The sequence below is a fragment of the Gambusia affinis genome, linkage group LG04 (assembly GCF_019740435.1).
Source record: "Gambusia affinis linkage group LG04, SWU_Gaff_1.0, whole genome shotgun sequence".
In the NCBI taxonomy this organism is placed as follows: Eukaryota; Metazoa; Chordata; class Actinopteri; order Cyprinodontiformes; family Poeciliidae; genus Gambusia; species Gambusia affinis.
The window spans coordinates 26,036,989-26,060,907 of NC_057871.1; the positions used below are offsets into that span (position 1 = coordinate 26,036,989).

General features: G+C 39.6%; 2 protein-coding genes across 5 annotated transcripts; both read left to right on the plus strand.

Annotated features, from left to right (window-relative positions):
* Window positions 1-891: 891 nt before the first annotated feature.
* Window positions 892-4,629, plus strand: LOC122830280 (beta-1,3-galactosyltransferase 2-like). Its single transcript, XM_044115517.1, has 2 exons — window positions 892-1,311; window positions 2,848-4,629. Exons 1-2 carry the CDS (start codon window positions 1,232-1,234, stop codon window positions 3,944-3,946), a joined length of 1,179 nt encoding a protein of 392 aa, XP_043971452.1. The 5' UTR covers window positions 892-1,231; the 3' UTR covers window positions 3,947-4,629.
* A 1,338-nt stretch (window positions 4,630-5,967) lies between these two features.
* LOC122830282 (beta-1,3-galactosyltransferase 2-like) lies at window positions 5,968-12,805 on the plus strand. 4 transcript variants are annotated; one of them, XM_044115520.1, is made up of 3 exons: window positions 5,968-6,274; window positions 7,735-7,830; window positions 10,750-12,805. In XM_044115520.1, the coding sequence occupies exons 2-3, from the start codon at window positions 7,776-7,778 to the stop codon at window positions 11,763-11,765; spliced, it is 1,071 nt and encodes a 356-aa protein (XP_043971455.1). In that variant the 5' UTR covers window positions 5,968-6,274; window positions 7,735-7,775; the 3' UTR covers window positions 11,766-12,805. The 4 variants fall into 4 exon arrangements, with proteins under 4 accessions (XP_043971455.1, XP_043971454.1, XP_043971456.1 ...); XM_044115519.1 differs by lacking the exons at window positions 5,968-6,274; window positions 7,735-7,830 and adding an exon at window positions 8,978-9,509; XM_044115521.1 differs by lacking the exons at window positions 5,968-6,274; window positions 7,735-7,830 and adding an exon at window positions 10,534-10,565.
* The last annotated feature ends 11,114 nt before the right edge of the window (window positions 12,806-23,919 follow it).

The following is a 23,919-nucleotide window of genomic DNA, read 5'->3' on the forward strand; positions in this document are numbered from 1 at the left end:
ATAAATGGACCAAGGAAGCTGTCAGACCTGGCAACCCTGCCAAGAAGTGCAGTTTGTTCATAGGCTCAAGGCGCATGCGCCAGTGATAACCAAACGAAGCCTCGAGAAGTAACGGAGCCTTCCAGGCCTTTGCTTTGCCCAAAGGTTCATCAATTCATACTTCATTCATTACTCACTGGTGACATCTGCTGCTGAAACGGTGACAGCCTCAGGTTGCCAGTCTGTCGCAGGGCAACACAGAGACATACAAGACACACAACCATTCACACACACACACACACACACACACACACACACACACACACACACACACACACACACACTCACACCTAGGGAGAATTTAGAGAGACCAATTAACCTGACAGTCATGTTTTTGGACTGTGGGAGGAAGCCGGAGAACCCAGAGAGAACCCACCATGCACAGGGAGAACATGCAAACTCCATGCAGAAAGACCCCGGGCCGGGAATCGAACCCAGGACCTTCTTGCTGCAAGGCAACAGCTCTACCAACTGTGCAGCCCTATATATATATCTATATATATATCTATATATATATATATAGATATATATATATATGCATATATATATATATATATATATATATATATATATATATATATATATATATATAGGCATATATATATATATATATATATATATATATATATATATATACATATATATATATATATATTGAATATCTATTTATATATATATTATATTTTAGAGTTAATGAAATGATTTGTACCCAAACTAATCTTGTTATATCTTGACTGTGTGTTTTGGTTTTTGTTGTTTTTTTATGTTGTACTAATTCAACAGTAAATATATTATTATTATTATTATTATTATTATTATTATTATTATTGGGTTAGACGATATTCTTTGACTCGCTTTCTGAAAAGCTAAATTGACGTCGGGTTTCACCTTTGAGGTTTTCCAGCAGGCCCCGCCAGCGCTGCTCTTTTGCACAGCTTCCTTTCACAGTTGAGGCTGTCGGGGTGTTTTCAGAGCGGGTGGGTGTCAGCCGTGACAGACTTAACTGTTGATAACAACACTGCAGTCGAAAACCTTATCAGGCTTTTCTCTCAAGTCAAGAATCCCGCAGCGAGCTGTCACCCCGACGGCCCGGACTCCTGCTGGCTGCGGCTCCACCGCTGAGGAGCCTCGAGGTTCGGTCGGTCCTCGGCCTCCGGTGTGGCTCCACGCCGAAGTCGGTGTCATTTTGGTCATGTTTTCCGCTCAGAATGGATCACGGCAACGCCTGGAAATGTTCTGCTGTGATGTGCGAGAGCTCAACCCTTTACACGGGTAAGATAATGCTTAAATTTGTACATTTCTTTCTGAGTTTACATTCCGTTGCAGGTGGTTCGTGACACTGTAAACTATTGAGTTCCTATTATTATTATTTATTTATTTATTTTTTTAGATGAGTGGATGGGGGCGTGATGAGAAAAATAACCTATCATCAAGAACAAAGCTTAGTAAATAAAGTTGGCTGTGCTGAAAAAGATGGGTTTTTTTTAGATTGACAAAAGACAAACGTTGGTTTTAGATGAAGTTGTTCGCTGCATAACAGGAAGCATGGCAGATGTACTGATGTGGCAGCAAACAGATGAGACTTACTTTTTCAGAGAATAAATAAAATTTGTTTAGTCATTGTGGTGTTTCCTGTTGCCCTCAGAAAAGTGTTATCAGCAGACAAACATTTAGAAATTAGAGAAGCTCAGCACTTTGTACCCGCAAAAATGTTTGATTTCTGCTTTCTTTGCTTGTTTATGTGCAAGAGTATGATCAGAAACACTTATGTATTGGTTGCTTTAGTTTTGGGAAGAAAATTCAGTTTGATAAAAAAAAAAATAGCAAATTTTGCTGGGACAGGTTGGGATAGGGGCAAGAAAAAACTGTGAAAGTTGAGGCATGTAAAAGACAAAAACTTGCTTTGTTAACATTCCTCTGGAGGACAGGGTAGACAGGTGATTGGGTATAAGAGGGGAGCATTCCCCAAAACGCTCAGTGATTCGCGAGGAAGGATGGGGACAGGTTCAGCACTTTGTGAGTCCAACTATTTAGGTGCAATAATCTTCAGTGTACAATTGCGATGAATTTTGAGATTTTATACCAAAAAGGAAATGTGATGTAGCACAGTGGTAAACACGACTCAGGCAAGAACTTTTTTGGCAAGTGTTCCCGGCATCAAAATTTAAATAAATGAAATAATAAAGTTGGTCCATTTGAGCATTAAATATCTATATCAGGGGTGTCAAACTCCAGTCCTCGAGGGCTGCTGTCCTGCAGTTTTTAGATGTGCCACAGGTACAAAACACTGGAATGAAATGGCTTAATTACCTCCACCTTGTGTAGATCAGTTCTCCAGAGCCTTAATTATTCTATTCAGCTGTGGTGCAGCAGAGGCACATCTAAAAGTTGCAGGACTGCGGCCCTCGAGGACTGGAGTTTGAGACCCCTGAGTTAGAGTTTGTAGTGAATTCAGTTGAATATGGGATGAAAATAACCCCATTCTGTGTGTAGTTATATTTTACTTCATTGGAACTGGGTTATAATAAGGCCTTGAAGGAGCCCAGGACTTTAGACTTATGATAATGAACTGTATTGAAAACGGAACAAGTCAAACAGATGTCACCGTCTGATGTGCTGTACCAGATTATAGCAAAAGCTAATTTGCATCTACAGTCCCTTGACAATTTACAGAAGTGGACAAACAGCACAACAATAAAATAAGACAGAACAGACCAGATATAGATTATGGCAAAGAGAGAGTCCAACTGTAAACACTTGGAGCTCATCACCAAATATGCTAACCAGTTTTAATTCTTTTCTCTACAGGAAACCTTTATGTCAGGAGAAGAAGTCGTCATTTCGCTTTTGGTTTCAGTTTCTGGTTCTTTTTTGCCTGCTGATCCTCTGTCTCTTCTACACTGTGTGCAACAACACACAGTCACATGGGGAAGGTTTTTCTCTCCAAAATACCTACAGCTGCCTTTTTGTCCAAACTCCTCGGGGTAATGCACCACCTTATCGAGTCCACCTGAAACACAGAATTGTGCCTAATGATGTGAATGAAAACACAGAGCCACACCCCACGCAGCAACAGCGCCTTCAGTACCATGAAGCTTATCCGCACAACTACAGGTTTGTCATGGAGAACGCCGAGGTTTGCAAAGTCAACTCCCCTTTCCTGGTCCTGATGGTGCCGGTGGCGCCGAAAGACGTTTTGGCTCGGGACGCCATCCGGGCAACGTGGGGCAAAGACCGAGTGGTTCAGGGCGAGACGGTACTCACTCTGTTCGTGTTGGGTCTCGATAAAAGCTACGATGTCGAGAAGCTGCAACGGGAGAACCAGGAGCACGACGACCTGATCCAGAGTAACTTCCTGGACACGTATCGCAACCTGACCATTAAAACCATGGTGATCATGGACTGGCTGGCCACGCGCTGCCCTGCAGCAGCCTACGCCATGAAGGTGGACTCCGACATGTTCCTGAACGTTGATAACCTGGTGATTATGTTGAAGAAGCCAGGGATCCCCCACAACAACTACCTGACAGGAATGCTTAAGGGGAATGTGCCCGTTATCCGAGACAAGAACTCCAAGTGGTACGTTCCCGAGGAGTTGTACCCTGAGCCCAGGTATCCCACATACCCCCTGGGCATGGGGTACGTCTTTTCCAACGACCTTCCCGCTAAATTAGTGGAGGTCTCAAAATCTATCAAGCCTTTTAACATAGAAGATGCTTATATTGGGATGTGCATTAAAATACTCGGACTTTCACTGACGTCTCCTCCGGATTACTCTCAGTTTAGGGACTATAACACAAGATATGATCGCTGTGAATTCTCTAAGGTCATTACGTACATTCTTGGTTCTTCAGAACAACTGATCCATTATTGGACAGACTACAAGAAACCTGGACCTCACTGTTAGGAATCTGGCTAATCAAAATGCACGTAAAACCAACTTTAACAGTGATATGGGATTGTTTTTTTATATGATTTTATATGATTTAATGATGATTTAAAAAACAACAACATTCTTACACTGAAATCTTTTGTTTCAGATTGCTGTCCCACTGAGCAGCATTGAAGCTCACTTGAATATATGCACTCTAAAGATAATTTTTCTTTTTTGATTGTTTTTTATTTCACTCCTACATCCGCCTAACAGATTTATGTTTATCAAAAACTTTTGCAACAGTCGCATGTAGCAAAAGGTGTAATCTAGTCAGGTTTATCTTGTTCAAACCACTTCCAGTGCTAACGTACAAATACTTCTGCATATTTTCAACATTTATTCATGTTAAATCCTGGAAATGTGACTATGACTACTCCAGTGTGATTGATCTTGAACTGTTTTTTTTTTTTTTTAAATAAGATTTTGGATTTTTTCATTGCTAGATGTGGGATTCTGGTGGAGACGCACTCTAAAAGACCTGCACCAGGACGGTTAGTTCAGCAAATGAATAACTCATGGTCACTGAATGCAAATGCAAAAGCACTGCCATATCACAAAAAACAACAATGCATTCAAAGGATCTGATAAAAAAAAACTATAATTGACCAAGAGCGAGTTTGTAAACAAAGCCTGAAATAAAATTATTTAAAATTCAATATACTATCCACTCTTGTTTTGATATTATTTTTTTCTTTTTAAATGTCAAACATTTTGCTTTTAGACAATGTATTTTACACATGTTTCTATTGTTTGGGATTCATCTAAAATGAAATGAATATGATTGCAATGTTATTGATTTGTTAAATCTGCTCTTTCTTTTAGAATTTAGTCGTTCATGAAGAAAAGAAAACTTGCCGTCAAATAAATGGTTTTAATGGACGGAGCCAAATTAAACTAGGTTTTGTTTGCACTTCACCAACAATCATAAAGGAAAGACACTGTTTTATTTATTTTAATGCGACTGTCGCGTTTTCTGTTTGCTTCAAATGCAGCAAACGGCATGAGACGTTAGGAATGGGAATCGTAATTAGCAGGTTTCTCTGGAAGTCTTTGCAACATCATTTCCTCTGTAAGGAAGTAATGAGATCCTGTTTACATCATTCTGAAGTTACAAGTGGGTTGTAGCGTTGTGCAATACAGAGCACGTTAAAAGAAAAGGTTTTGGTGTATAATATCTGTACAAAGCTTGGAAAGTTCCACTAAAGGCTCTTTCTGTGTCCAGCTGTGTCATTCTATCACACTTTAACTATTATGAGTATAAAAACTGACTTACATATAAGTGTATTGAGAGAGGACCTTTGGTGGTTGGCAGAACTGGAAATTGATCAACGGTTTATTGTTTTTGTTCAGATCCTGGACTTTTTTTTTTTTAGATCTTGACCAGAAGAGGAATGTGGGAGCAGATTTCCCAGAGAGAACTGAGCAGGAAGGCTGATTGGGTGCAGACTTCCTCAGGAAGGGAGCAATTCTGACTAAACATTAAAATAAGAAAAAAAGTATTTTGTTCATGGCCCTGTAATAACTACAAGAACCATCACATTTATTCAAGAAACGACTGATAATTCTTTATGATCCACAACAAAATATTAGTAAGTCTGTATTTAAACTGATTAAGGTTCATATTACAGAGTGTACCAAATTGCCAAAACAAAATGTAGACTATTAAAGCTCACGTGACTACTAAACATGCCTGTTTTCAACTTTGACTTGAATACAATTAAAGGAAATGGTGTTCATTTGTTTAGCCTGACACCTAGCGGCACGAAAAGGTTATTGCACGAGTGGGATTTAAAATCAAAATTGATAGTAATATCTGTGTATTAGAGGTCTACAGTGGTGTGAAAAAGTTCCGAGTTCCTATTTCTTTTACATGTTCGTCACTATCCGACGTTTCAGAACATTAAAGCCAATCTAGACTTTAGCAGAAGACGACACAAGTTTTTTTTTTGGTTTTGTTTTGTTTTTTGTCAAAGTGGCGGAAAGAGGCTTCCATAGTTTTACGTCTAAGCTTAAACCTTTCTAACAGTGAATCGTATTTGCTGTGAAACTCTTTGGTTCTGCTCTGTTGTTGGTCAGCCCCGACAAGAAAGCGGGGTGTGTCTTCTCCTTTCACAGGGGCTTTGATTCTCAGGTAGCAACACCTTTTAATGGCCGCCCGCAATAGTTTTATCCTTCCACTGTGGCGGGTTGGACTCACATCTACTTTAACATGACTTCCGGTCTGCTGGGTGCGTTTCTGTACCCCGGAGAAGACGTCGAAGAGAGGAATAGTGTTTGAAAAACAAAGCGAGGGACACAAAGGTAGGCTAGGGGAGGGGAATACAAAGTTACCGACGGGTTGTTTGACGGTATAGCTCGGTTAGCTACATAGGTACAGGTTAAAACACCCGAACCGTGTTCAGTTTTACACGAGTCTGGGGTCGTGATAGACTAATAGAGAAATCCCTATTAGTTGCAGCATAATAGGATTTTCTTCTCCTTCCTTCCTTCTTTTCTAAGTAAGGTTTAAGGAAAGTAAAGTACATATGTAATAGGGTTTTATGTTAGCTATATTATAGATGTGGAGTTTGTCAAAATTGCTTCTTTTTTTAGTCAAAAATGATTTTCTCCTGACATTTATTGCTGTATAAGTTATTTTATGTTGCTCTTTATGGTTCCAGGACAATATTGAAAGCCCGCCAGCAAGTCCACTGGTTAGGTTCTGAATCAAAAAAAAAAAAAGAAGGTTAATATCTGGACTTAATTCTGATTAAAGTTAGGCTACAGCTTCTCAAACAGGCCATTTATGATAGACGCTCTTCAGTGTTTCAGGATTAAAACAACTCTGCAAAGAATTCTCAAGTTATCTCTTTCTGACCTGACTTTGGTCTAAATCATTAGACTAAAATGGGGGGAAAAAAGTCAATAAAGGGGACAAACACGTTTTCATAACCCTGTATAAAATCTCCAGTCAGAGGCTTCCTGATGAGAAGCTTAAACAGCTGCGTTACTGTTTAGGATGGAGAACCCACCAGCTCCCACCAGGTGATGCATTGTCTACATTTTTTGTACTCTGAAATGCCACTTGGGTGTATTTTGACTGGAATGCATATTGTTTTTATTGTATGGTCACATTTCTGGCAGCAGCTTTAAAAGTGTGTATTTCAGTCCAGCTCCTTAACAGAACCAAAGGCGAAGGTCGTGACATTAACAAACCGGTAAATGGAGATTCTCACATATCTGGCTCTGCACTTTTCTCTCTGATGAATCACGAACGATCTGATTCTTTTGAACGGCTCTCTACCATGATTGACAGGACAGGACTTGTTTCTCCTTGGTTCATAGTTGAGTGTTATTGTGTTGCCTTATTGTTATAGTTAACGGTGCAGGAGAGGAATTCTGTTTCTGCCAAATCCACTCAAGTCCACTTTTTCCCTCTGCTGTTTGTTACATTTTCCTATTTTTGTTTCTATATTACAAATGGCGCTAACATGTAAAAAAATAAAATAAAATACACACAACACTTGTAAAATAAAACAAAACCTTCATTAGTATTTGATATATTAATAAAAATTAAAAAAATTAATTTTATAAAATTTATATTAAAAAAAATTCTGCAAGAACATAGTGCGGTTATTTACTGAATGCAGATGATTGAACTTCACTCATGAACACAATGGAGATAAAACATTTTTGGATAAAATGAACTGTTTTTATAGAAACATACACTTACAAAAACTGATCATTTAAACATGTTTTTGGGGGTCTTTTGTGGGCTCTAGTGTCTCTTATATGAAAGGAGAGGGGGGAAGCCAGGCGGCAAATGTTCCGGAAATCAAACCTGCGACGGCCACATCAAGGACTCAAGACATCCAAATGTAGGTCACGTTACCACAGCACATCCATATGATTTGTTTCTTTTGTTTCCTTCAGTCATGTGACCGAAGTAGAAACCTGAACAAGCCATTCAGGTTTTGGATCCAGAACCTTTGTTTCCGCCAGCTGAAGGCATTGCTTTTGATTTGAAGGACTTTCTTAAACAGAAATCTCACTTCTCCTGTATAACTAACTACTTTCCTGTTCGCCTTGCAAGTGTCAACTAATTTAGTCATGTTTAAAATTTTAAAAATGATAATGACTTTGAAAAAAAAAAGTAATGGCATTTTTTTTTTTTTTTTTCAAAGTAAGTGTGTATTAACCCAATTATGTAAACCGTCCATACTACTTTTTCTTTGCAGAAGCAAGCAGTCTACACAAAATTACCATTTGGTCGATGTAGTGTATACTTTTAGTAGACACTGCGGGTTGCAGGATATCTTAGTGTAATGGGTTTGTTTTTTATAGAAAGTAATAGAAATTTAATCTGTGCTAATGTTGATAAAGATCAGAAACAGAGCCCATATTACTCCAGATGTCTCTAAAGTGGCTTAAAAGAGTAACTCTAAAGAGTAACCATAGAACTTTAATCATTTTAAAGCCATTAATTTTCTTAGTTCCTCACATGTAATGTATCTGAAGAAAGTTTTCTGTTAATGCCAAACGTGAGAAGGGGAAACTCATAGAGAAGCATCATTGTCTAGTTATGGTTCGCACCTTTGGAACGGTCTTCCTCCAGACAGCAGTATGTAACTTTTATAAAAAATATTTATTTTTTTTACGTATGTTTTTAAACTGTCACTATGTCATGACAGTACGGTATGAGACAGACGATCTCTGACAAAAAAAAAAAAAAATCAACATCCCCTGCCTTCTCCCAGTGCTAGCTAGAAACAACCAATCATGGCCAGGAGGCGGGTCTTAGTGCTGTCAACCACACCTGTTCACACGCCACTCACCCCCGCTGGTCCCTGTTGGCAGAGCCTGTTGTGAATGTTAAAGCTAGTTAGCATGTCCACCGATGACAGCGGATAAACGGTTTTCCTGTAACGGTGAGTTGTTTCTTCACCATTAGCACATTTAGCTACTGTACATAATCTTGATTGACAGCACTAAGGCCCTCCTCCTGGCTCTGATTGGTTGTTTTGGTGTTTCTTCAGACAGTAATAGTCGCTCCGGGATGAGGTGAAGCAGGTCCATCTTTTCACAGATTGTGTCATATGCTGTCAAGACACGGTGACAGTTTCAACAAATAATAATAAAAAAAACATGCCTTTTATAAAAGTTGTATGCTGCACCTTTAATGAACAAGAACCAACTGAATCCCCTGCCAACCAGGAAAACTTGTCTGATTTGGATCACTGGCTCTTGTGCAGATCTGGAGTTCAGGAAAACGGTTTCGATGAACATTTCAGCAGTTGGTCAGCGTCCCACCCAGAACCACCAGGCTGCCGTATTTCTCCTCTGATCTGGTGACAAGCAAAGCAGGAAGTGAAAGCAAGAGCAGGAGTTTAGTTTTCTGAGACGGCAGACGTCTGTTTCCTTGACGTCTTCTTAGGCAATCTTCTAGTTCCGTTTATGAACCTGTGCGCTTTAGATGATGTGTTCATTCCAGAATCAGATTGTAGAGCCGCTTGTCAGGGACGTGGAGGAACAAATAAGATGACTAACCTGCCGAGAGGTACTGTCGTTTTCATGTTTTCATTTTTTATTCACAACCTTGTGTTGCCTCCTCCAATCGAAAACATGTTTCCACATCAGTTGTAGCATGTTGGAAACGTGTTTTACTGAAGTTTAGTGAAATGTGTGGCATGTCTTTTTTTACGCCACACAAACATCAACTACAAATATGTCACTGCGTGAGAAGACACTGCGTGTGTCCTAACTGTGTCTGTATAGTGGAAATGGTTTAAAGATAAGATTATGAAAGTGAGAAATTAGGTCTGTATGAGTGAAGCAAGTTATTTGAACCAAAAGTCAGTTGAACCAAAACCAGTTGTTCCCCTTTTTTTCTGAGTTACTTGTTGTTTTTTGTGCTGCCACTTTGTCTCCTTAAAGGTGAGCCATCAAGCGCTATAAAAAACAGAAAGTTGACCTACTGATGGCTGTCAGGACTTCCAGTTTTCTAACTATAAATGTATAAATATGCTCAAAATATATGATTAATGCCTGAAATTATTCTTTGTATTTAGTCCTCTTTTTTTTTTTTACAAGAGCATACATTTAGATGTTTTATTTGACATTCTTGTCTTTGCCCAATATAGAAATATTTTAACATTATCTATGCTCATAATTTGAGTGCTTAAAGATCCATATATTAAAGCTTGCTAGTACTGCGAGATCATGAATATTCAATGAGTTGCTCTGGTTCTGTCTGCTGCACATCCAAGACAAGACAAAGAACCACTAAACAGTTGAAATGATGTGACTGATTAAAATGAATATTTAAGGCCCCAAATGTTGAAGTTTGAAGTTCTACTTATGCAGCCCAATTTAACAAGTGTACCTAATAAAGTGTCCGTGGGGGTATTTTATTAAACTTTTGCATCTATGAAGAAAGATTTTTGTTTCAGGTTTACGTTAAGCTCTATGAAACTTAACATTTTCAATCATATCTTCACATGTTAACTTTTGTACTTCAAAAATGAGTTTGCAAAAATCCATTTGTGATGATTCACTCAGGAAGGGCTTTGGTTGCTCGGCAACAGAAACCACGTCCAACTGAAAATGCTTCACAGTCAGTCGACTCAACATCTGATTAGTTTATTTTTCACTTTGACCAGCCTGAATTTAATTTGTTACGTTAAAAGTAAATGTTAGTATAGCATGTTCTTTACTCAGAACTTAGTCCTTTAACACATCTGAAAGTTTTGCAGTAACATAACTTCTTCTGTTTTGTTTTATTTTTTAAATACATACAGTTCTAATGGACAACAGGAATCGACTGAAGGACATCTTCATCGGCGTTGTGGTGGGAGCGACAGTGGTCATCATTTACCATACCTCTTACACGGAGCTTGATCACTTGTATGGACCAGCATCCAAAAAGTCCAACGCCACGGCCTCTTTGCTGGCTGAGCCAAAGTGGGAGGACCCAGACCCGTACCATGTTGCCTACCCACGGAACTACAAATTCATCATGGATAACTCTCCAACGTGCAAGACCACCACTCCGTTCCTGATCTTGATGGTTCCCACTGCTCCTGCCAATTTGCAAGGTCGTGACACCATCCGAAGGACGTGGGGGGGTAAGAAAACGGTCCTCGGTCAGCTGGTTGAGACTGTCTTCATAGTGGGGCTACCTGGAGGGGTTAATGCCAACCAGCAGCAGGCGAGACTGAAACAGGAGAGCAAGCGGTATCGTGATCTCATCCAGAGTAACTTCCAGGACAGCTACCGCAACTTGACCATCAAGACCATGGTCATGCTGGAGTGGCTGGTTCAGCACTGCACCAAGTCCAGCTTCATGATGAAAATAGACTCGGATATGTTACTGCATGTTGAGAATTTGGTTGAACTGTTACTTGACCCGAAGACGCCTAAGGAAAACTACATGTCGGGCTTGGTTTGGTGGCACAGCCCAGTTTTAAGAAACCCTTTCAACAAGTTCTACATGCCACAACACGTGATCGCCGAGCGGGAGTACCCGCCCTACCCTCTGGGCATGGCTTACGTCATGTCGCTGGATCTACCCAAGAAGATCCTGAGCGTCTCGCCTCAAATCAAACCCATCTACATCGAAGACGCGTACCTGGGCATGTGCCTGAAACGTCTGGGTGTCTCTCCTACCAACCCTCCTGATCAGAGGATGTTTCAGGTCATCCCCCCTCATCCTCTGAGCAGCTGCGATCTCTCCAAAGTGATCGCCATGACTACGACGAGCAAGTACCAAATGCAAATCTACTGGCGGAGGATCATGAAGGGAGTTCACTGCTGAGCCTGATGTGAACATGGATTATTTTTGGATGGTTTGGCAAAGTTTCTGGTTCATTTTGGTTCACAGTAGGAAGCTATAGTCCCATTTCCACGGGATAAGTGTTATGTGAAAGGTCACAAATAGAAGGATGGTATTTCTGTTGCAATTATTTTACTCTACAGCCTTTTTCTTTTTGATGCTGTACGTTACATGTTGACAGGGATTTGGTGGCTCGAGACCCAAAAGGTTTTCAGTGGCAAGCCAGAGGCTAAGAACAGAGGCTGCGTTCTTAGCATTAGCCAAAAGCTGCATTCATTCAGAATGCATTCTTTTGACATTCTTTAGCCAAATGCATTTTTGTGGCCATAAAAATGTGGCCAGGAGAACAAAAACGTCTAATAACATTTTGGATCCCACCCATTTCTGTCCAAATCATAGAGATACCGATTCGCATTGGATTAGTTATTATCACAGGACCTCGGAGTTCAGCAGATAATTTGCAGGAGAACATTTACTTTACAAATTACTGACATGGTTGATTTGCATTGGATTAACAATGCAGACAATCCATGTAATTATTACAAATAGCACTGGTCCATAAGTAAAACTAATCCCATGTGAAAAGGGCTTCATGTTGTTTTAAATTAATTTACTAGGCTTTGAAATAACTTTTTTTTACTCATGTATAGAGAGTGGTCATTCTTCTGTTCACACAAATATTTTTACATTCAGTTTGTATTTGGCTGCTAGCTGTGTCGAGTTTTGAACTTTCTTCCCTTTGTATGCATAGATTTTTTTCCAGTGTATTCCAGGTTACCAAAAACCATGCATGTTAAGCTGCACTAATGGATTACATAGGCCAAATTATAAAGAAATGAAGCACATTTAGAACAAACATCAAATTTGGCATTCCTGTTACATAAGACACACTCCCAGTTTGTATAGGGTCTGTGTACTGGATTGAAAGATGGTAAAAACCTTTCCCACCAGTTGTTGCTGTTTTGCAGTGAGTTAGCTAGTTGTTGGAAAGTTAGAGTAAAAATATTTAATTTTAAAATGAATAAATGTCTGTTGTCGTGTTTTTATGAAGAATGCGCTGAGTCAAACTGTATCATGGTTATTGGTTTATTCAGGATCGCCAAACTTCCAGCATGGGCTCCATTATAACAGTCAGCATCACCTGGACAACCTGAGCCTGACGCTCCTTTATGATGTCACCACTGGTGGCCATTTGTAGTCTTTAATTATGCGTAACATTAACACCACATCCCCCCTCTCTAGAATCAATGGGTGGACTATCATCGATTCAACAGACCTTAGAGGATTATTCTGCCTCTATAGCTGGAAGGTCTGTTTCTACCTAGAGCTAGAAAAAAAAAATACAAGAAATAGAAATGCATATTTAAACTTTTAGCATAATATTTACACCAATTATTTTATTTCCTTTAGCTACAAATTCAGTCTATCTGGTTTCACAACCCGTCTGGTTCTGGGAGCAGGTGAAAGTTCAGGAAGGCTCTGCTGTGAAGGTTCTTCAGAACTCGGTTGAACTTGTTCTGCAGCAACATCACCTTCTGGTACTTCTGGCTTTGTCAAAGGCTCTATGGCAACCAAATGACGCCGATTTCGCCTAATCAATTCATGGGGTCCTTCCACAATGTATGACCGTGGAGTAGAACGACTGGTAATCACTGCTCCACTTGTGCCTTGGTCTTTAATCCACACACCTTGTCCTAGACTAGAGAAAGTTTACTAAGAACTCTTGCTCTGTGGCGTGAATCATATCTCTCTGCATCCTTTATCCTTTTCTCCTTTTCTTTTTGAGCAATCATCTTACTTTTTGGAAGAACTGGCCTCAACAAAGATGGAAGTGTTGACACAGTCGTGTGAAGTCTTCTTCCCATAAGGAGCTCTGCTGCCCGGTACCCATTCCAAAGTGGTGTTGCTCTGTAGGCGAGATACGGATCAGCTGCTTTCTTCAACAAGTTCTTTGTTGTTTTAACTGCACGCTCAGCTTCCCCGTTACTTTGTGGCTATCTTGGGCTACTTGTAATATGGCTAAATCCTTTTAACTTGGCAAATGTAGCAAAAGCAGCACAGGAAAACTGAGGACCATTATCTGTGATTATTACTTCTGGAATGCTGTGACGTGCAAACACAGATTTCAGGTGAGGAATCACATCTGCTGATCTTGTGGGACTTAGTTGAGCAATTTCCACAAATCTTGATGCATAATCCACAACCAGAATATAATTTTTCCCTTGCAAAGTAAACAGATCGGCGCCAAGTGTTTGCCATGGTCTGTCAGGATACTGTGATGGCATCAGTGGCTCAGTGGGATTTTCTTTCTCTCTGTTGCAGGTGTGGCATTTTAGAACCAGTTCTTTTAGCTGCTGGCTCAGTCCAGACCACCACACTGACTGCTGCGCTTGTTCTCTGTATTTCATCACTTTCTGATGTCCCTCATGTAGTTTCATGAGCACAACATTTCTCATAGTTGAAGGAATAACAAGTCTTTCTCCTTTTAACAAAAGACCATCATTCACTGTAAGAAATGCCGTTTCAGCCCAATACAGTCTGAGTGCTGGTTCACTGTTGTAGTGTGTAGGTCATCCTTCCTCACACAGACTGCATCACACGTTATGGTGTCCCTTTTCAGCTCCTGTCTCACCTCTTCAAGGTAGCCAGTGCTTGCAGGCAGGTTTTGTATTACACTGTCCACATAAATATTGGAGTCTTCAACCAACTTTGTTTCAGTTGTTAAGTTTTCTGTCATGGGGTTACGTGACAGTGTGTCAGCTGTCCACAGATGTTTCCCTGGTACATATGAGATGGAATAGGAATATCTCAAGAGACGCATTCTAAAACACTGAATATGTGGTGGAAGAGCATCTAACATCTGGGAAGTCAAAAGACTCAGAAGTGGTTTATGATCAGTCTCCATTTGGAAATGTTTGCCAGTGAGATAAATACTGAACCTTTCACAAGCCCAGGTAAGACTCAAAGCTTCTTTTTCCACTTGTGCAGATCTCTGCTCAGTCTGTGTTAGAGATCATGACACATATGCAACAGGTCTCCACTCCTGACCCCATTTTTGGAGCAGCACACTGCCCAGACCATAAGCTGATGCATCTGCTGAAACTTTACATACCACAGGTGGCCATTTGTAGTCTTTAACCATGCGTAACATTAACACCACATCTGTGATCTTTTCCTATAAACGTTTTATTTAAAAAACAAACAAAAAAACCCCCATAAGGTTTACAGGATAAACAAAATTAAGAATCTTATTGTTACAGCAGTAGTTTGTCACCACACCAGAAGGGGGCAGGCTAGCACTGCATAAAAGCCTTAACTCTGACATGCACTGACTTGAACTCTCAGGACTGCTTCACAAACAGCCTTTACATCTTTTAACACCCATTCAGCCGCATTTTAATTGTTTATTTTTATTCGCCTAGTTGAACCGTGAATCCAGATCCCATCGCACATGAACGCATCTAACCTTTTCTCCGTAGTGACAAAAACCCACTGACTGTGGCCCCAATAACTTAGAATAACTAAAACTAAACGACTCCACTTAAATTACCAGCACTTCACCCGCTGGGGTCTGAACACACAACCTCTCAAAATCCTCTCAGAGAAATCTGCTCTCCTCCTGGGCGCGGAGCGTCACGTTTTCCAGCTCCACTTGTTGAGACCGCAGAGTGAGTCAATTTAATTCTTCGCAGTCCGCATTGGTTGTGCAGCGCTATGCGCGTCTTACAGTCTAATTAACTTCACCTTTATTTATTTCCTCAAGATAACCTGCCGGCTCCTCTGTTTAGACTATAAATAGATTAACACACAACATTGCATTCTCTTTAGTTTTCTCTGGTCTGTAAAGGAATTAAAGGCACCATTTTAACCAAAGGTTTGAAATGCGCTTCCTAATCCAGACGCTCCAAAGCGTCCGGTCCATAACTCTAAAACACGCTGTCAGCTCCCGGTCAGAAAGACACATTTAGTTCAGAGACCATGAGATGATATTCAGAAAGTTTTCTTTTTAAACTGATTTATTTTAGTTGCCTCTGCGATGAAATATTTGCCTGAAGTCTATGTGTGCCTGTGTGCACCAGTCGGGGGCGTTAATTATAACCTGTCAAATGAGCTGCAGATTTTCCCGTCGTTAAAAAGAACCCCAAACCGGTCAAATACGGAAAATATTCCAGTAACCCGACCTCTGAATAGTAGTAGTAATAATAATAATAATAATATTGTGACGTGGTCAAGAGGTGAAACTAAATCTAAGCCTTAAAAAAACAACAACAAAAAAAAAACCGTAGTTCATACTGGACTTTAAAAAAAAACTCATTTATGACTTGCAATAATAATTGGAGGTTGATGAAATTGACAATGCTATCCTTTAAGAAACATTCCTAAACACAATGACAAATGATTTGATTTATAGCTTATGTACATATAAATTACAGATTTGCTGTCATCTCTTGGATTTTGGGTGTAATATCTGAAATTTTCAAAAATAAAATGTTTGGATGTGCGTCTGCTGAGTCTTCAGGTTCATTTGTTGTCTCACTATTTTAGGTAGTTTTAGATGTAAACACACAGAGAAGACTATGCAGACTTTTCCAATTGTACACATGACCGGGGAAATTGCTCATCTTCTCTCCCGTTGATGTTGCTACCGGGTGCTACTGTGTAAACTATTGTTTCTGTGTTATGGGTATGAATATATATTTCTTTGATAAAGTACTGAAAGTCATGTAAAGTTTTTTTTTTCTTTTATAACTGGATTAGAAAGTCCTTTTGGCAAAAAGTGGATTGTGTAACTTTACAGCAGGGGAGGCAATAACGGTAACACTGGTGAGTTTATTAAAATATTTCTTTTTGCTGCCTAAAGGTTGGATTTGGTACATAATTCAGTGTCGTATTAATGCCACTGCACTTTTACACGTATTTTTACACACAGTCGTTCAGCTCACTCTTAGTTCAGTTCTTTATGAGTTTCCTGATCATGAAAGTACTAAGGGTTGCAGTCACGTCAGAGCATTTAAAAACCCATTTGTGCACAGAAAAGGCTTCGTTTTGCTCAGACCAGGTGTTTCGGTAATGTCCTCCCCCCACCCCAACCTCTTTCTTCTCCGGCCGGCAGACTGGCTGCCCTCTCCATCACCGTCTGAAAACAGCCTGCACCATGGGGTCGTAAACTTCAGGTGGCTCTGTTTGGGCTACGGGCACAATCTCTCACTCACTCCATCGTTTTTTGTTTTTTTTTTTTTTTTTTTTTTTTACATATAAATATTAAAAAGCTCATTTCATAAGCTCCAAGTTTAAATGAAATAACTTTATTGCACTTAGAATCTGACAGGGTGACGCTTTCAGGAAGCTGGTACTGAAACCTTTAAAACAAAATGGGAATATTGGTCATCGGTTAATATTTATAATAATAAAAAATGTTCCGTTTTATGTGTGCTATTAACCAAAGAGCAATAGTCCAGTGACGTTAAACCTGCAGTAATTTGATAACCATGTGCTGTCTCAATTTGAAGTTATGCTAACAGTGCCACCTGGTGGTCAAACAAACACAAGATTCTGTTTTCAATTAAGTATTTTAACCTTCTTGCTGCTTTAAGAGATGAGTTTTTACTCTGTGACACCAAACGGCGGATTCACACTGACCCACGTGCACTTTTGAGTTTTTGCGTTTCTGTGTGGTTTCGGGAATTGATGGTTTGACGGGACAACCCGCCGGTTTCCTCGTAACATTTTCTGTGCCCCTCCTGAGCTTCCTGCAGGAGGTTTAAGTAAAACTTGCAAGCAGCCTCACTTCCTTTTGCAATTATAAATAATTCTATTAATTATGTAGAATCTGGGTTTAGCTACAAGGATGAAATGTCTAATGATGATCAGAAAGAAAAGGAGAGAAAAGAAGCCTCACTCGTTCTTCTTTCCAAAACAACTGAAGTTCAGGCTGATTGGATGTGAAAATTTATGACCATTACTTTTAAAAACTTGCGTCAGATTCCCGTCAGGATTTAACTTTGAACTTTGACTGGACCTGGAACACATTGATATGGTTTAGATGTCTAGAGCTGAATGTTTGGCTAAAAGAGTGCAGAGCCAAGACATTTTTAAAAATACACACGTAACAAATGCCGATTTTAGCAGTTATTTATGTTTTGCAGGAAATAAATCCCGCATTGAATTTCTACAACATAACGGCCCAGGCAGGTTTCAGTGACATCGTCCCACACAGAAGAAAATGTATCAGTTCTCTTTTAAATGTTTTATGTTTTTCTTAGTCTTAAAACATAAAAACAGGAATAAAATGGTGATTCTTTAAAAAAAAAAAAACTTCTACATTTGTCAAAAGTTTTAAAGCTGCTTTCTCACAAAATGTTATGTAACATTTGTGGCTATATTTACTTTTTTTTTTAGCAGGACTTGTGGCAAAACAAAACAAAACAAAAAAACCCCGCCTGTCTGGTTTGGAAAAGTCGCAGACCCCCGATCTATCACATCAAATTCTATGTTTTATCTATTCAGCATCTCCCACAATTAAGGCACCATTTGTAGGAACGTGTTAAAAAGACTTCAAATAAATTGTTGCTATAGAGACCGCATGAGTTGTATTTTACCTCCCTCGTCTTCTTCTCTGTCTCTAGATGTGGTCAGAAAACATTCAGATGCTCCACATGTGTGAAAAAAAAAAAAAAAAAAAAAGACACGTTCGTGTTTGCGTGAGCAGCTTCCGCACATGCTGCTTCTCCAATCACGTCGATGAAAGCAGGATTGTCAGATTCCTCTTCGCCACGTGGACCCCCTGCCAATCAGGTTCTCACGATCCATGTCAAAAAGAGGCCGCTGAGCGGTTCTGTGAGAACCGGGCCGAGCCCCGCCCCGCCCCGCGCTGCGGGCCGCCCGCCCCCCGCGGTGCTCAGACAGACAAAAACAAAAACACACACCAACACGTCACAAGCCCATACACGCTTCACATCACAAGCAAGAATTCAGATTTAGAGCATCCTGATGTTCAGGCTCTCACACAGACGCTGAAATGGCAGCATTATGTAAAATCGTTAAATTTCTCGAGGACCCCGCCTGATTGAAATGAACATTAATCATTCGATTTTTCTTTTTTTTTTTTAAATATACATTGGCAGATTATTTCTTTTAGTTTCACGAGCTTGCTGTTGTAACCCACAGTATCAGAATACTCATTTGACAGTTATTCATTTCATGATAAGAGCAAAATCGCACTGTTTTGATGACTAAACGTGGACATTTTTCAGACTTTTGTGAGTAGGACAGGTTAAATGTTAATTCTTTTTCATTAAACTAAAAACAAAATCCATTGCAGTTACATAAATAAAGTAAAACTGCTATAAGTAAAATATAATATATTATTCAGAAAATTGTGTTACTTACACTGCCGTTGAGACAAGAAACTGTACCCAGAACTTCTTTTTCAATCAGTCACCAGAGATGAATGATTTCTGTTAGTTTCTGAATGGTTTCTGCAGCTGGAACGAGCAGAAGAGCAATCAGTACTTGATCTTTAGAAACACTTATTCTTCACAAACAGTCTGCAGAGAACCCTTTCTGGGCCTCTGTCTCTTTAAGAAGTCATCGCAACATGGCTCCTCTATTAACCCTTTAACAACATTTTTACCGGTGTTTCACTGAGCAGCAGCTCCTATAATGACTTCACCAGATGTGCAGCTTCGCCAGGTGTTTGCTAATTGTTGCTGGCTAGTCTGAAGGAGCTGAGTGGGGGTGTTGCCGGGCAGTGATTCCTCTGTGAACGCTCTGTGAGGTGGAGGCTCGGAAACTTCAAAACTGCAGCTCCGAGGAGGAGCTTCGTCCTCAAAGGCCGCGCTAGGTCCACCCGGGCGATTTGCACAGGTTGCCATGGAGATTAAAGGATTTCTCAAACATATGAAGAACACTCCAGGTATGTTTTTGATGAGAGGATAACATTCTAACATGATTTAGTGCTCAAAAAAGTCAATATTATGTGGTACTAACTGCTTCTTTAACAGTGTGGTAGAAGTAGGGCTGTTTGTACAGAAACATTACATCCAGGGTCATTAGGGAGTTCAGTCTTGGTCGCGGTAGGAGTAGGAGGATTCATGCCTGGGCAGAAAGAAGGGGGGATTCATGAAGCTGGTGGTCCTCTAGCTGAGTTATAGCTCTTTGTGTTTTGACAGTGCAAACGTTTGTCTTGTCTCTCCTTTACTGTGGTGTTTTAACAAAGACAGCGTGAGAAAATGAATCATTTTGGAAATTGTGCAGCAGCCAAATGATTGGGTCTGTCATGCCGGGGTCGTCTTCTCTCTTTAACACTTCTGGGCGAAATGACGTGCAGCACCATCCGTCTTCTTTAGTCTAAGTCCGAGAGTCCAGATGCTCTGAAGACGCATCCCACTCTGCGCTGTCAACACAAAAGCGTGTCAAAACCGATTCAACTATTTTAGAATTCAAACATCAGAAAAACTAATTCCAGGTGAAATGTGAAGAGATTTGTTTCTAGTTTAAAAACACATTTTTCCTTCCTGACAGGTGTTTAGGTGCTTGAACGTAAGCAGAGATGCATGCAGACCACTGTGGATTGTCAGAAACTCTTGAGTGAATAATGAACCCATTGTGAGCTTTTAAAGGGAAGCCGTCAAAACTCCCAATATTCAAACTCACAGTAAATATCGGAGAAACAGTCAGCATTACGTTTTGGGCAGTAAAAGATTCTCACTTCATTATTACTTTGGGAAAATAATAACTGTCTCTTTAAATTTCAGCTACACAGATTTAAAAACACAAAGCTTTATTGTGATCTACCTCCTATTATTTTATTTTATTATGATTAATTACAAAGATTTTTCACAAGCCTTGTTTTTTTGTTGCCCCACTTGGCATTTGATGCCCTACACTGTAAAAACAAAGCAAAACAAACAACCCCCCTCACCCCCCCATAAACCTGACGGTAAAACAGGTAAGACGAATCAAAGGTAAAACATTTTAAAAATTTTCACATTTAGACGATTAGACGGCATTGTCACTGGTGATTTTTACGGTTAAAAAGGTGCTGGAGCCAATGTTTTACTGCAACAGAAAAAAAACATTTTAACTGTAAGAGAGAGAAAAAAAACAACAAAACAATGCTTTTCCCTAAAATGAACAAGAAAACAATCTATAAAATGAATGTAAAAATGACTGCTTTCATTGATTAGTTTATTTACAGCAACTTCCCATCAGTTCAACAGTTTAACATTTTTTTTTACGGTCTCTGAATTTTTTTCTGTCAATTTTACTGCTTATTACTGTTAAAAATACAGATATTTTTTTACAGTGTGCGTGCCATGGGTGGAGTGACGGCACTGATGACAGCCATAGTAAATATTTTGTAATCTTTATTGAGATTCTGAGACCATAGAAACTGAGGCGTTAGCATAGCAAGCTAACGTGAGCTAGCGAACCATTGCGGCTATCCACCTGGTTTGGACGATGTTTTTAAAATGGTTTGGGTTGCAATCTTCTTTGAGTGAAAAACGAAGGAACCTGAAACTAAACAGGAACGACTCATTAAGTAAATGAGGGCCGAGGGCTCTAGAGTTAGCTTGGCTCCTTTTAATAACCCGTCACTTCAGCCAGATCCTTCGCTCTTTTCCACCTGCCTGGAATCACGGCAGGAATTTACTCCCACCTGTTTTCACACCGACTGTCAGCTGTTGTTTCAGGCGTTGTGTTTAGCGACATGTTTCTTTGTCATTTTAAGTTTTAGGTTTTATGTACTTTTTATTTTTTTTATTCATTCGCTGTGTGTTTTCTCTGTAGAGTTTTGCTTTCCCCCCTGCCGTCGTTCGGCTCTGAGTAAAAATGGCGGAGAGGAACGTCCCCGACATCTGCTCATGGTCCACACAGGGAGGTTAAAGGCTATGTGAATCCAACACAGAGGAAGGTTAGAGTCTGCTGCAGGAACCAAACACAATTAAGGTCATAAACACATTCTTTGTCATCCGTTTTTGTAATATAATTACAAAAATTATATTGTAATTTTTCATCTGACATTCAGTCAGTGCTATAGTAAGCAGGAAAAATTAAAAGCATTTTCAAAGAGGGCAGATTGTTTCAAAAAAATTATTTTTGTTTTTTGGTAAACGTTTCTAAGACTGGAAAGTAAAATGCTCCGCCGAGGTAAGAAGGTAGAGGGGGCGTTCTTTCTTCCAGTACAGAGCGATTCTAAAAATACTGAACCCCCTTTACAGAATTATTAAAATCATATCAATAGTAGGTTGGTATCGGATCGATGCTAGCTAAGATCCATACTTCAGATAATCCAGATTCCCTCTTGTTTTATTTCTGTATCGCAGTTTCTCAACTGCACTTCAAAAAATTTTGTTTTGTTTTGATTTCCTCTCAAAAGACAACTATTTGTACTTTGCAGTTTGTCTGTTTATTTGTTGTTGTTATTACTGTTTATCATGATAAAATATATTTTCTACACCTACAAGCTTTGGGCAATTTCTGTCCCAGGTTTGCACAAAATAATTCAAACAAAAAAACAACAAAGGTTTGACATATCAAACTTAAAAAGAAGATATCGGTATCGGTATTGGCGATATTCTTTCTGCATTTTCGGTTCAATACCAAAGCATTGATTATCGCACATCTCTAGTATTAACACGGGTGTATTTTGCAAAGTCCTCTGGGGTTTGTTAGAAATGAAAGAACAAATTGCTTTTTTTTTTTTTTAAGTTTATATTAGAGTATTTATATACGTTTGAATACAAACAGAAATCAAGCTTCACAAGAACAGAACTATAAAAGAATGAGCCTTTGATGAAATTAGCAAAGTTCAAAACGTCTCTTGTTCTAAGCAGCAACATAAACGTGTTTGTGAAGATCTACAGGGCCAGAAATTCATTATTTTTGTCCGAGGACAGGTTACCACACTATCACATGTAAGATATAATAAGAGAGTAGCAGGGTTGTACAACTGCTTTTACAAAACTTCCACGAAATCTAATAAAATCAGAGATGAGGAAACAGGATTTAAGGAAAAAAAACCCTCTGCATGCCGTTTTCGCCTCCCTTTATTTCTCCTGGCTCAGGCCCAAACACTAAATTTGACCGCCTCCCTCGGGGAGAGTCTCTCCAGGCCCGAATTCCTTTGCGTTATTTCATGTTTACTTTCTGCTGCAGCATTTTTTCTCCCTTCTGTGCACCGGCTTGCATTAGAGGAACCCCTCCAATGTCAGAAATGTCATCGAAATCCGTGTCCAGGCATCTGCAGGCCTTATATATAAACACATCCTGAGTTTCATGAAAAGCAACATGAAAATGCACAGCTAAATGCTGAGCTTTTTTGTTTTTTTTCTTGAAAGAAAGAAGAAACGCTGTGAGATGTAGAAGAAGTCATTTCCGTTGTGTTGGGGAAGCCTGCGAAGGGTCACGTCTTCCACAACTCTGACTGTGTGAATCACATAAACACTCTGAGCAGCTGAACCGACACACACAACTTTGTTTATCTCACTGATTTGTTTAGTTGTTTTTTTTCTCACAGTTAAATCACATATGTGTGTTTCGGGTTCTTTTAAAAGGCTCGTATGTTTCTGTTAATTTGATATTTCTGAAAAAAACCCAAAACGTTTTGTTTTATTTGTTGTCTTTTTATTGATTCCTTTAATCTAAAAATCAATTAGATTTCAGGCGCGTCGTCGTTTCGTATCGATTTCTTCCCATGAGAAAATCCCACTTTAGAGTTCCACTGCAAACAGCAGGCCAAACATACCTGTTGGATTGCTGTGTTTGCTTTCTCGCAGTCCCAGCAGAATCTGTTCCTCTTTCTCACACTGAGAGCAGCCAGCAGCACAGGCCGCTCCGATCCCACCGGTCAGCCGGACCTGCAAGGCAAAAACCCGAAGGCTGCTGAGTTCTGCAGCGGGTCAACTGATTCAAATTGGAGATTGGACCGATCTCAAAGCGTTGAGATCGTTTCAACTTTGTAACTTTTCCGCAAGAAACAGGAGCTTGTTTCACATAAATAATTTCTAAATACTGGTTTAAAAGTTCTAGCTCTCAGACATGTCTTATACGTGAAATAATCTGCTAGTGGGACTTGTAGTTTTTCAGGAATGTTAAGGAAATATTGACTTGAAACAAGCTTTTGTATCTTGCT